This window comes from Gymnoscopelus braueri, assembly GCF_963280865.1.
Source record: "Gymnoscopelus braueri genome assembly, chromosome: 17".
Lineage (NCBI taxonomy): Eukaryota > Metazoa > Chordata > Actinopteri > Myctophiformes > Myctophidae > Gymnoscopelus > Gymnoscopelus braueri.
In genome coordinates this window covers 2,794,551-2,808,949 of record NC_137617.1, presented here as the reverse complement: position 1 = coordinate 2,808,949, position 14,399 = coordinate 2,794,551, and the positions used below count along the sequence as shown (strand labels likewise).

The window sequence follows — 14,399 nt, the reverse complement described above, 5'->3', positions numbered from 1 at the left end:
AGATGATAGAAATGCTAAGACTCTTTTAGCTCAGGTTCATGTTTTTATCGTGCTAGTGCAGGCTGCTTCAGAGCCTCCATCAGAGGGTCATAAAAACACAATGGTACAAATCTATTGTTTATGTTGCATAAGAACAAGAATGAGGTTATGTTGCATAGCCCCCCCCCCCCCCCCCCACTGTTACAATACATTCACTAGTAGAGTAAAACCACTTCGGAAAGATATTGAGTGGCCAATACATCACAGGCATAACGCAACATAAATATAGAACATATCATATCATAGAGAAATATGAGATCATTACATCATCGCAGCATTATGCTCGACTGTGATATTGTTGCTATTGATTGGATAGGCTTATGCACATTGCCTACACAGTTAGATATGTACAGTATATTGTTGCTGTCGGGCAGAAACCTCTTATCTCCATACGTTAAGTTATTGTGTATTTTCTTAAATTAATGTCCTACTTTCCTACTACAGCATCACATCAAAAGTAGCAGATCCACAAGCTCAAAACGTGTCGCTTCAAGCGACGCGTTTTGAGCTTGTGGATCTGCTACTTTTGCTATGTTTGTATTGGAATCCTGAAAAGTTACAGTTTTGGACATGTTTATTGATTTTGATTGAATACTTTTTTAACAGTTTTTAAAAACAAGGCACGGTGGCACAGATTTATACAAAATAATGCTAAAACAATAACCCAGATAAGCCCTCAGGGCTTGTTTCCATTAAAGCTGATATAAGCAGTTTTCTGCTGACAGAAGCAGATTTTTTTGGCGATTGCTTATTTTTATTTTTAAATTAGATTTTATTATATTCAGACGGCTAACAATGCTCCCTAAAGAAATCTAGTGTCTGTGACACTTCTAGGGGCCGCAGTCTGCCTCCAAAACTATTCTGTTATCTGTGAGAAGCTCTGTCAGTAGCAGCTTATTGGTGCATGAACCGGTCGCCCCGGGGCTAAAATGATTGACCGACAGGTCTAACCAATCCGAACGAGAGGCAACCTTGATCGGTTAGTCGCAAGTGGGCACATAATATGTGCCCACTTGCGACTAACCGATCCAGACATATTATGTCTGGACCAATGACAGAGCTTCTCACAGATAATGGAAAAAAATTTTACAAAGGATTTTTCAACTGATTCTGGTACCTCTGTGCATGCTTAAGACCATACTACAAATTTAGCAAAATATACCTTCCGGAAAGGCTTCATTTTCAAGATGACGTCCAAATTGGCAGCCGGGAGCTTAAAATCTCAATTTATTGTGGTACCTCTACACAAAAAAAGAGGAAAAAATACCTTCTGATGATACTGATTTCACCATTTCAATCAGTTTCATTATGGATACCTATGTTTCACCTATCCAGACATGCCCAGACATAGGTAGGCCATCCATTAAAGACAACACGCATCAAAGAAGAGGAAACAATATTCACCCCATTGTCAACTTCACTGCTGAGACAGAGTTCTCAGGTAAGAAGGAGGAGTTCCTGTCAAGAGATCTGAATAAACAGAGACTGATCCAAATGATAAGAAAGGGATTGCACTGTGGTCAATGCACCTGGAGATGCTGATGTAGACATAGTAAAGAATGCAGTGGATGCAGCTCTTCTTCACACCACTACGCTTATTGGAGAAGATACTGATCTCCTTGTCTTACTATTTACTCTGCACAGGGAGATCGTAAGGGCCTTTTTTCAGATCAGACAAGTCGAAAGCTGATGGCAGTTTTAAAGTGTATGACATAAACAATAAATAAAAAGTACTCGGACGTGATATGTGTTCTCAGTTGATGTTCATCCATGCTGTGACTGGCTGTGACACGACTTCTCGTATCTTCGGGGTTGGCAAAAAGACTGCTTTCCAGAAGCTTGCAAAAAGGGATCCTGTCCTTCGGTCTCGTGCCAATGGATTCACTATCCCAAACCAGACCACAGAGGTGATCGATGACCTTGGGTGCCAGGTAATGGCTGTCCTATTTGGTGGAAAGTGCACAGATTCGCTTGCAACAATGCGATATAACACTTTCACCAAGAAGGTTGTCTCAGCTTCATCAACTGTAACGCCTGAACGTCTGCCACCAACTGAATCTGCTACCAAATTTCACTGTTGTAGAGCATACTACCAGATCATGGTCTGGATGGGAACAGAAGATATATGGATGCCCTGAACTGGGGGTGGAACCTGCAGGACAATAGATTTGTCCCACTCATGTCAACAATGAATGTTGCTCCAGACAGTCTCTTTAAGGTCATTCATTGTAACTGTTCCAATGCCTGCAAGACACTCCGCTGCTCTTGCAGAAAATATGGACTACCTTGTACTACTGTCTGTGGACCCTGTCAACTTCAGGAATGTGATAATCCACATAACAAGTTTATTCCAGAGGAGCCTGAGGATGATGAATGAATGAAGACCACAATAAATGTGGCATTTATTGTTTTCAACACCAAAACCACCTTTCTAGGTAGTAAGCAGGTACTAACCAATTTTTCAGATATAAGGAAGGCATATTTTCCTAATTGTGTAGTATGGTCTTAAGCATGCACAGAGGTACCAGAATCAGTTGAAAAATCCTTTGTAAAAAAAAAATCATTTGAGATATAGCCATTTAAACTGCCCGCAGCCATCTGGGACGGCATCTTGAAAATGGCGGCTTTCTGGGATGTATATTTTGGTAAAGTTTTAGTATGTTATTTAGCATGCCAAATACTACCATAATCCATTGAAAAACCTTTTGTATACATTTTTTGGGGGTTAAACCATATATTGACTCACTATATCTCTACTGTCGGGCATAAACCAGCTAACTCCAAAATGTTCATTTTTCAGGAAATGACAAAAACAAAACAAGAAGAGTTAGGAGTTTGTTTTCATTGATAAGAACAGCTGAATGTACCTCCAAGCTCACAATGAGGTTGGAGGTCAAAAGGGGGTGGAGCCTGGAGTCAGCTAAACCAGCCAACTCCACCCCCCTTTGATGGAGTTAGCTGGTTTAGCAGACAGTTTGAGGATCCTATGGAGTTAGCTGGTTTTGTCAGAAGCGCTTTTAATACTTTTCATTGGTTCAATATATTTTTTCCTCGATTATGCAGGCTAAAATCCTGGATTTTGCAATGAAATATGCGGGGGTTTTAAGTGATTTTATGAGGTGAAATTGCTGGAAGTTGCGAATATGCGAAATATGCGAGAAATGTTGGAAAATGTTGCGAAAATAGCGGAAATATGTGGAATATACTCTGCAAATTTAACATATTATGCGGTGGCCTTTTGGAAAAAAAGTGGCCCCTGCATAATTATGCGCATAATCGCGTTTTTATGGAGGGTCTACGGTGAGTTGTCTTACCGACACAGTCTCCAGTCTGCCACTCCAGACACTGTCCGTAGGGGAAGGAGATGATGTAGGCGGTGGAGTCCACGCAGCGCTGCGTGCTGCCGCACCACATGCACTCCATGGCCTGGCTGGTGCAGTTGGTGCAGCTGGTGTGCAGCGCGCACGGCTTCTTACAGGAGGGACGGCTGCTCTGACTGGGACTCCCTGGAGAGGAGGAGAGGAGACAAGGGGTTAAACTTCTCAGAGTCGCACACAATTATGTGCTATCTCACGATTCGATTCAGATTCTTGGGGTTACTTATGTGCTATATCACAATTCGATTCAGATTCTTGGAGTCACGATTCGATTAAAAATCAATCTAAAAGAATGTGACTGTTTTTGTCTGGGAGACAGTCATCTTGCTGGTGCCCATTCTTCATGAAAGCAGGAAAAAAATTTGATAATAGCCCAGTTAGACTCAGTTAGACATAAATGTCAGAGCTTAAATCGACATGTAAACATGAAATAAATGCATAAACATGTAGCTAAGATATAAGGTTAGAGTTAGCAACCGCTAATTCAACTGGTGTTTTCTTTACTTAAAGTTGTACAATGCAAAATCACAAATAACGATTTTTAGCAACCTCTGCTGGTCACTACCGTCACTGCATACAATTTCCCTAGTCCTCGATTACCCAGAATTCCATTCGTTTTCACCGGAAGCCGGAAGCGTTTCAAAAAGCGATCTTTTAATTGTTTTATACTATCTACGGATCGTTTCTCTTAGCCAGTGGAGCATTAGTTACCATGAGCTGTGCTTTCTTTTTCTGTTCTTTTTCGATCTCCCAATTCTACATTCTCTTAAAATCAGCGTGAGGTTCCTTTTTGTTAATAGCGCGGTAGTTCCTGGCCAAACAGGAAACCGTTGCGGTAGTTCCTGAGGACGTCGGCCACGACGTCATGACGTTGGCCAGGAACGTCATTTTCCCGGGAAAGTCCCCCCCGTACACGTTCAATAGAAAATAAATAAATAAAAGGCTTCCGGGGGTGAAATTCACGGAGTTGGTGTTGTGAAACTTTTGCCACTCGCAAAAGATATACAATTTAACTTTAGTTTTGTTGAAAACGTTACCTAGTATTACTTTAAGAGTTCTAACTTGACTTAAGTTCTATAAGCTGTAGTTTCAAAACTATTCACTCAATCTTGTTAACCAATACATCATTATTTTGCTATGATTCCTGCCTGTCTGATGACTGTCTCCCAGTAAAATTTTGTCACAAATGATTCCCAATCAGTTTAATCCAAATTACATTGTTTTCATCTTGACTTTAACAACCAAGTGTAGCCTAGTAGTTATTTCCGACAGCAAAAAAAAACAATACCGTCGTGTAAAAATGATTGGCTTTGATGGAATCTTAGATTAGGTGTAGTTCTATTTGATGCAGAAACACAACATAATTGCTTCGATGCAAGTAACATTAACGGAATGTCATGACTGTGAGAACCCTGATCTATTGAAGCATGTTGCACAGCGTAAATAGCCAATCTACAAGCTCTCAATAAGGTGGTCATGTTGTTTTTGCGGAGGAACTCACCGACGGCCTTCTCACAGATGAGTCCGTGCGCGGTGGCCGTGCAGGGGTTGGCCCTCAGCCCCGTCACCTGGGGCTCCTCCAGGTAGGCACAGAAGCCGCTGTCGCTGGGCTCGCCGGGCAGCCAGCGCAGGCTGCTGTTGGTGAACGGGGACATGTCCTCCCAGCCCCAGTACGACACGTTGATCTTCCTCAGGCCCACCCAGGGGGACAGACGCTACAGAGGAGGGGGGGGGGAAGGACGCATAGGACAACGTTGGTCAACTAGGGCTGGGACTGACAACTATTCTATTGATTACTTCTTCGATTCACCAAATATTAGAGACGCACTGTTTTTTTTATCTATCACACACACACACACACACACCCCAACGTGTTTCACAGTACAACTCAACAGACACAGAGGGCCTTACCTTAGGCCTACACTTTTTTGGCATGTTTTACTGTTTTGAAAAACATTTTAACAGATTTCAAATAGACGATCTACAAGCTCACAACGTGTCGACGTAGACTTTAAGGTGACTCTCCACCAAACAGACTATTTCAGACTGCAACAGACTAGAAGTCTGTTGGCAAAAGTTGGCATTTAGTTCAGCATAAGCAGTCGGCCGATGGTGTGCCAGTGTTGCACAGGTCTGCTTATTATAAGCAACGTTGGGCTTGTTTTCCTGTAAAGTCGCTTGTAAATATTCATAGTTGCTGGTTGCATTTGTTTGGGCTTGTTTCTGAAGTGTAGTTGCTTATTTGGGATCGCTTTCTAGATTCTTTTTGAAAATAGCTGATATAATAGGGCTCAAGTGGTGACAACTGGTCACTTCTTTTGGGCTTGTTTTCATTGACCTGGTCGCTTACGCTATTTCCCTCACAGAATTTGGCAACACCGAAGCCAGCTCGGACCAAACCTTTACCCCCCTCTCTCCCCCCTCTTCACTAGGCTACCCCACGTCTCTACCGGTCGGCCCAAAGACTGAACATGCTTGGTTTCTCATCGTCGGGTCGATAGAGGTCCCGAACCGACGGACCCGACGCTATCCGACAACAAGTTGTCAGCAGCTGGAGAGCTGCCTTTACATTATCTTAAAATGTTTTTTTTCAAAATAGGAAAAAAATGTCTTGCTGAAAAGGTTTGGGAAGCCCTGGTTGTATGTATGGTGGTGGTCCTTACCTGGTCTTGCAGTTGCAGCTTGCGCAGCTCCTCCAGCACAAAGTCCACCTGCTGGGTGGAGGTGAGCGAGGCGATGTTCCCGTTGAGGTTCTTGCAGTAGTGCTGCGCGTTGTCGTAGCTCTCCCTGCTGGCGTTGATGCGGAGACACGCCTCCTCCACCTGACTCCACCCCTCGCTGCACTGCTGGGCTAAACCAGGGTAAAACACACACAATTTTGCAATGTAGACATTTATTTAGCCAATCTGGGAAACCATTCGGTGAGGGCACCACCAAATGTTTTGTGTAGAAACAGGAACTCGGTTTGGCTCCCGGGTGCTTCTGTGTTTATTCCATAGCCGGTAAAAAAGAATGGACTTAAAGTGACACCATTGGTTTCTACAGAGCCGTTTTGAAGCCTGTTTTTCAGCTATTTCAAATCCGCCATCTGTCTATATCCGGTTCTGAAATTCTAACGGAAATTAAAGGGATAGTTCACCCCCCAAAAAACTTTTTTTACCCATCGATTAGTCACCCCATGGAGACTTGAATTCATGGATATATTTTTGTTTTTGTCACATTCCTAAGCCAATAATGTGATGACCAGCAGCGGTTCCGGTAGGAGACAAAAAGAGTCTCCTTAATTTGTGTCTCCTACTGGAACGATGTTTTTGGCCGCCGATCACAATCAAAATATGTTGTTCCAGGGAGCCCCCAAAAGCAAAGATTTGGGTAAAAAAATTATTCAAAGATTTGCACAAATGTTCAAGATTTTTCAAAAATAGCAGATCTACTAGCTCGTAGTGCCGCGCTATGAGCTTGTAGATCTGCTATTTTTGAATAGCCAAAGTATCAAAAATAATAGTTATAGCTAGAATCTAAAATGACACAGGTGCGTTCCCGGATTGAATGGGCTGAACTATGGAGTCAAACTAATCTCTGACACAGGGGGGCGACAGCAGCCTGTGAGAGGTAGGATGAGTCCACCAGTAGTCCTGGTAAACATGGTCAGGACCTTACCAAGCGCTGTCTCTGCAAATACCAAAGACTGTGCATCTGTCAGGACTTTGCCAAAACGTGTCTCTGCAAATAATAAAAACTGTGGCATCGTTCCCCCAGACTTCCACAGCAGTCTGGGTCAGACACGAGCCGCATGGAAAAAAAATATTTGTCTTTTCCTTACAAAGCCAACGTGCGTCTGGCATACAGATGATCTTTACTGACACGCTTCAATCAGATAGCATCAGCTCTCCAGGGGGTTTCCACTGAATCCACTCTATTCTATCCTACTCTGTTGACTTTTTTATTCAGGGAAGATGTCAGAGCGGGCTTTTGTGACAGAGCTGAGATGGAAAACAGCCGACCGGAAGGAATCCTTTTTTTAGCTGCACTTCAAGATTGCAAATCACAGAAAAAAGTAAACTTTGGAAAAAAGTGGGATCTAAGCCAGTGGTTCTCAAAGTAAATGCATGATAAAATCGCATTTATAATGCATTATAATGCATGTGTAAGGCTTCAGAACACTCGCTACAAATGTTTTTAATTATGCAAAACGTCATATTACAAGGTTTATGAAATATGAGTGCTGGTCATAATGCATTACAAGCTCAGTGGAACAGCACATTATTTTTTTATATAATGTTTTATCCCACGATTTTTGTAACCCTTTTTCACCCGGTGCCAATTTTCGAAGTGATCCTGGGCGCTACACTCCCCCCACCAGCCTAGGGAGCCCAGGGCCGAGCTCATGCCTCCTTCAATGCATGAGAGCCAACTGACTTTCTTGTCACCTGACAGGGGGGAGTTTCCCTGGTAGGACATAGCGCGTGGAAGGAACACGTTATTCCAACCAGTTCCTTTCCCCTCCACCAGACGCCTCGGCTGACCAGGGGGAGGCAGTATAGAGACCAGGATTACTACATGTTTTTGTGAGGGTATTAACAACCCTAGGCAGTACGGGGAGAACATGCAAACTCCACACAGAGTAGGCCCTTTCGCCAACCCCACCTAGGGTATGGGCACTGATGACGCGGAGGAGAAGACACGCCCCCAGCGCCCACAGTGTCCCCGGCGGGAATCGAATCCAGGACCTTCTAGCTGTGAGGCGACAGCGCTACCGACTGCGCCACCGTACCCCCGGAACAGCAGATTATAACTACCATAAATTAGTCAGTTATAAAGTGTCTTATAATACAGTAATTTACTAAGATATGGTAGTTATAATGTGCCGTTTCGCTGAGCTTATAATGCATTATGACCAGTCACTTTCAGAAACCAGTTAGGATTTAGAAGACATTTGTAGATGTGTTCCCGGATTGAATGGGGTAAACGAAGGTGAAATAAAAAAAAAATTATGAAATAGTAGTGTGATCTCACCAGGCACGGCGTGGCACTCCGACTGGTTCTGGTCCCACTGGCAGTTGAGGTTGAGGGAGCAGCTCTTGCAGTTGGCCAGCTTGCTGCACACCTGCTCGTTCCTCACCGGACACTGGGTGAAGTTCTTCACGTTCTGCAGGGGGAGAGAGGAGAGACGTCAACACCACGTCTAAAAACCCTGTCCCGTTACAACTTCATGTTCTACAGCAGCGATTCTCAACATGTGGCTAGACCCACATGATCTTAATAAATAAATAAAAAAGTAAATAAATTATGGAAAGAAAATAAATGAAATTAAATGAAAAAAAGCTTATAGATCGGCTATTTTCAAAAACAATTATCTGTGGAACCGAGTCAAACTAAATGTAACTCAAATAGGATTATTTTGGGGGGTTCATGGCCTGAAAAGGTTGAGAACCACTGTTCTACAGGACAGGAGACGCCAGCTCTACCTAAAACTGTTGTCCTGTACAACTTCATGTTCTAAAGGACAGGAGACATCAGCACCACGTCAAACCATGTCCTGTTACAACTTCACGTTATACAGGACAGGAGACGCCAGCGCTACCCAAAAGCATGTCCTGTACAACTTCCGAGTTCTACAGGAAAGGAGACATCAGCCCCACGTCAAACCAGCCGTCACCAGTTCAGCAGGGATAGCGTCAGCATTCACTCACTAACATTGTGTGAGCGTGTGTGTGGTTAGAACAAAAGAAAGGAAGCACCACAGTGCCATCCGGTGGCAGACTCACAGAGGTGCAGTTGCTGGAGGCGGAGAGGCACTTCTTATCGTCGCACCACTGGCAGCCGTTGGTGTTGGACGTACAGCTGGCACAGTCTGAGAAACGATAGCACCGCTCGTCCACCGTGACTGAGAGAGAGAGAGAGAGAGAGAGACAGAGACAAAGAGAGAGAGACTCTTTAGTTTGCATGTTGAAAGAGTGGGCTCTATGCTCAGCAGCCATATTGGAAATAAATTGACCCTTCGCTAAACCCCACCCCAAATGCGATTGTCCAATGCTAGCTTAGAAACCGTTGCTAAGCTGGCAAATGGTCTGGCAAGCTTCCCTCACCTGTCATAGCTGTCAATGTTATTTCGCCCGCACACAACACACAATCATTTGCAACATAATAGCAAGAATAGGAATACCACGATAATGCAATGGTGACTGTGTGTGAACCAGCAACAGATTCCACTTACCCAGAAAACTGTTGGAGGGTGCATTTTCACCACTTTTCCGAAGCTGAAATCTGCACTTAAACTGCCAGGCTGCAGGGCTGTGTTGTTGAACACATACACAGCTTAACTTCGGGAAAGTTACATGACTCACTCGCCCAGGTGGTGGAAATAATCACCGTAATCGTAACAAAATTCAGAATCACAGCGCTGCCTGTTTCGGATTCCGCACATTAAAGTATATTAATTCATTTATTTGTCTATGTATTAACCGCTACGATGTAGTCTTACCGTGCGGTACATGAAAACTCCTGTTACAGTCATAGATGAACTTCAACCTGGTGTTTGTACTTTCTCCATTTACGGTACATCTATATAAACGTTCAGATTTCTAATATAAAGTGCTTACCCCATGGCCACGGATGTTACAATTATGCATGAGCCTCTCAGAAGTACCCGTATATTCCGTATTGTTCAATGAAAAGCATTTGAATCCGATTGGTGGGCATTTTCTCATGGAGTTATAGTGTATAGAGTGCAATACACCTCCCAACCGATAGGGCCGGTCGCATAGTTGAAAGTATATGGAGAAAATATGGAAAAAATGGCCAACGATCAGATTAAAATGCTTTTTATTGAACAATACGGAAGATACGGGTACTTCTGAGAGCCCGTACATAAATGTAACATTCGTGGCCATGGGGTAAGCACTTTATATTTGAAATATGAACGTTTATGTAGATGTACGGGGCCGTAAATGGAGAAAGTGCAAACAACAGGTTCAAGTTCATCCATGACGGCCGTGACAGACGACCGTCGTGTATCCATGGCTATTACTCCCTCTAACATTTCCAGTGTTTTTAGTTTATTGAAATAATGTCATGCACATTTGTCCAGTGGTAACACTTTTCTTAAAGGTCGGGTCTATTATAATGCATGATAAATCGCATTTATCATGCATTATAATGCAAGTACAGTATAAGGCTAGCATTGGTTCTCAGAGTGGGGTCCGGGGACCCCCAGGGCTTGCTAGGGGGGTTCCAGGGGGTCCCCAGCAAAAGTAGTTAATATAGCATCACAATAATTTTAATTGACTTTATCCATTTATATGGATAGTTTTTTTTTTTTTACATAAATCTGTTGTGGGGGTCCCTGGCACAAATCCTTTTCAGATGGGAGTCCGTGGCCAAAAACTGCATTATAGACCCGACCTTTAAGTTAAGTGTTTACCAAGGATTTTTTTCTCTCACCAGCTTTAGCAGGACAGAAGTTTGCGGGCCTGAGGCCCTCGTCGGCCATGCTGGGCTCCCAGGGGCCGCAGCGGCCCTTGTTCCACACACAGCGGACCCCCGGGCCGGCCCCCGCGCAGCTCTCCGGCCCCAGGAAGGCGCGGCAGCTGGGGGGTCTGTAGACCAGCACGTCGTTCAACAGCATGCTGGAGAAACCCCCAAACACGTACATGGACCTAATAACAACAACAACACAGAGAGCAGGTTGAGGTTAGATATACAGTACATACATATAGGCAGTGGTGGAAAGTAACTAAGTACATTTACTCAAGTACTGTACTTAAGTACAATTTTGAGGTACTTTTACTTTACTGGAGTATTTCCAATTTTCTATACTTTTACTTCTACTCCACTACATCTCAGAGGCAAATATTGTACTTTTGCTCCACTAGAATCATTTTAAAACTTTAGTTACTAGTTACTTTGCAGATATAAATAATTATATTATAAAACATACATTAACCACTTCAGCACTATTTTATTCCTAGGCCATTTGAAAATAGCCGATCTACAAGCTCACAACGTGTCGCATTGTGACTGTGAGCTTGTAGATCGGCTATTTTCAAACATTTTAGTACTTTTACTTTTGGTACTTTAAGGATATTTTGATGCCAATACTTCTGTACTTTTACTCAAGTAACATTTTAAATACAGGCCTTTTACTTGTAAAATAATATTTTTATATTGTGCTATTGTGTAATTTTTCCACCACTGCCCAAAACACACTCGCCCCCATTGTGTTCGTGGACCGCTCGCACCCAGCGGTTCTTGTATTTGTTTTACTGAGGTTAAGGTTAGGAATACGTTTAGGGTTAGGCATAGTTTTTTAGGCGTAGTTTGACTGAGGCTACGTTTAGGAATACCTGGTGGAGACCGCTCGAAGGTTGCCGGATTTGACCCGGGGTGAGCGTGTTTTGGGGCGAGCGTTCTTGTATTCATATAGGTGCATCTTTATATCCATATATCATTGCTGTCGGGCAGAAACCTGTTATCTCCTTTGTGAAAAGGCTGGCCGATGGCTCAAGGCTCCAAAAAGTTGACAGTCCACAAATGCAGGTTTGTATAGACCAGTGTTTGATTCATGAAAGGCTGCGTAAAGCCTTGATCACATGTGTATTAGATGGTGAATCCCATATGTGTGTGTGTGCGTGTGCGCGTGTGTGTCAAGGTTATAATAGTTTTGGATTTTAGCTTAAGTTTGTTTTCATTTATTCCTTTCTAATTCAGTTAGTTTCAATTAGTTTCTAGCTCGGATTTGCTAGTTTTTATTAGTTTTAATTTTTGATAATGCTAATAGTTTTAGCTAGTTTTTATTATTTTGGTGTTAATTTTATTATACGTTCGGCACTTTTCAATCCTGCACCAAATAAACAAATAAGTTAGGTGCAGGATTGAAAGAGTAAGTATTGTGTAATAAAAACTCAAGAAAAGATAGCATTTGAAAAATATATTCAGTTACAGATTAAGCTTATAAATAAATTGACAAAAACAAAAACTAAGGGCATTTTGTTTATCATTTCAGTTTGTTTTAGTTAGTTTTGTAAACACAATACAGTTTCAGGTAGTTATCGCTTTGGATTCTTTTTCTTTTCATTTCAGTTAACAAAAAGTTTTTTTCCAATTTTAGTTTTCTTATTTCGTTTTCATTAACTATAATAACCTTGGGGTGTGTGTGTGTGTGTGTGTGTGTGTGTGTGTGTGTGTGTGTGTGTGTGTGTGTGTGTGTGTGTGCAAGCGTGTGTGCTTGCGTGTGTTGTACGTATGTTCTGGGTGCACATGCAGGCAGAACTGACCCGTTGCTGACCACAGCGGAGTGTCCAAAGCGGTTGACATCTCGATGCAGGTCGGGTTTGGGCAGGAAATTCCACTCATCACAAGCTGCAGGAAATAACAACACATTTATATACATGAATAAAGACAAGGTTTTTTTTTACCAACACAACTCATCTAACCACTCAAACACTCTAGACCAGTGCCAAGGACCCCCAAATTGATATGCATGTGGCCACGGACCCCCCACCTGAAAATATGTTGTGCCAGGGACCCCCAGAAGCAAAGATTTGTGTTAAAAATGTTCTCCTTTAAAAAAAAAAAGGTTTAAAGATTTGCACACATTTTCAAGATTTAAAAAAAATAGCAGATCTACATCGTGCTATGAGCTTGTAGATCTGCTATTTTTGAATAGCCAAAGTCAAACATACGGATAAAGGGGTTAAAATGATTGTGACGCTTTATTGACTAATTTGCCTGGGGACCCCCTGGTACCCCCTCAAGGACCCCTGGGGATCCCCGGACCCCACTATGAGAACCAATGCTCTAGAGTAGACTTCGTAAACTGGACCTGGCTCTGTACTTGGGCCATTTTTTCCCCCATGTACACCAAATCTCTTTGCCATAAATAGCCCATCTACAAGCTCACAACGTTGTGAGCTTGCAGATCTGCTATTTTATTCAACACAAATCCCCCACAACTTTGCCAAAAAGAAAGGAAAAAAAACAATAAATAGCAGATCTAGAAGCTTGTAGATCGACTATTCTTGGCAAAGAGGTTTGGTGTAGAGGGAGAGTCAAAGATGAAGTATTGAGGGTTTAAGTGGTTAAATGTCTGAAATGTCTAAATGTCTAATGTCTAAAGGATAAGTCAACAAAACCAAAAAAAAGGAATTGACACAATACTGATGATAGTGCTGTTAAACAGGTCAATGAAGCTATCTATGAAATCCAGTAAAAAGTTGCATCTGCAACACAATTTTATACAAAATGTAGTAGCAGATATATAAGCTAAAAACCCTTCGAGCTTGTATATCTGCTACTTTTGATATTTTTGGGTGACGCTGTAGTAGGGCGTAAACACAAAAAGTTTAAATATGGAGATAAGAGGTTTCTGCCCGACAGCAACGAGACGTGAGCGTATCAAAGAGCGTTATTATTACCGATGTCGTAGGCCAGGAAGTCGGCCGAGAAGCACTTGGCTCCGTTGCTGAGGGACGTGTCGTTGTGAGTGTTCCCCCCGAACACCAGCAGGGTTCCACTGAGGAGGACCGCCGAGTGCAGGTACCGAGGGAAGCCACTCTCTCTGAGGATGGTCCTGGAACACACACACACACACACACACACACACACACACACACACGTTGAGTAAAAGACGCAGCAGCTAAATGGTGACCTCCTAAGTGCTGCTAAAGTAGCCTGGCATGGCCAGACTAATATCACTTAGTAGATATTAGTCTGGAATCTCTGTGTGGAACCTGCATTTCCGAGGGGCAAAAAATGCCCCTGGTGATAAACCGGTCCCATATTTGCATACTGGGCACTGATTGGTCCCTCACAACTTCGGAGGGGGAGAAATCCAATTTCTATTGAGGGGTCGGACCTCATCTGCCGAGGGCAATTTTTTTTGTAATGGCAGATTCGTTTGGAACCAGGCTACTGCTAAAGTGTTTGAATTATTGGCTTAGGAATGCGACAAAAACAAAAAAATGTCCATGAATTCAAGGCTTC

The 14,399-nt window shown here is 42.8% G+C and overlaps 1 protein-coding gene across 5 annotated transcripts in view; it reads right to left on the bottom strand.

Annotated features, from left to right (window-relative positions):
• The window catches only part of atrnl1b (attractin-like 1b), a 149,095-nt gene that overhangs the window by 104,202 nt on the left and 30,494 nt on the right, over window positions 1-14,399 (bottom strand). For all 5 annotated transcript variants that reach the window (XM_080456210.1, XM_080456211.1, XM_080456212.1 and 2 more), the window contains exons 11-18: window positions 13,832-13,986; window positions 12,692-12,776; window positions 10,860-11,074; window positions 9,185-9,303; window positions 8,433-8,565; window positions 6,080-6,267; window positions 4,918-5,131; window positions 3,354-3,545 (exon numbers count right to left, since the gene is read on the bottom strand). In XM_080456210.1, the coding sequence (XP_080312336.1) occupies window positions 3,354-3,545; window positions 4,918-5,131; window positions 6,080-6,267; window positions 8,433-8,565; window positions 9,185-9,303; window positions 10,860-11,074; window positions 12,692-12,776; window positions 13,832-13,986 (1,301 nt within the window). The remainder of the gene's footprint in view (window positions 1-3,353; window positions 3,546-4,917; window positions 5,132-6,079; window positions 6,268-8,432; window positions 8,566-9,184; window positions 9,304-10,859; window positions 11,075-12,691; window positions 12,777-13,831; window positions 13,987-14,399) is intronic.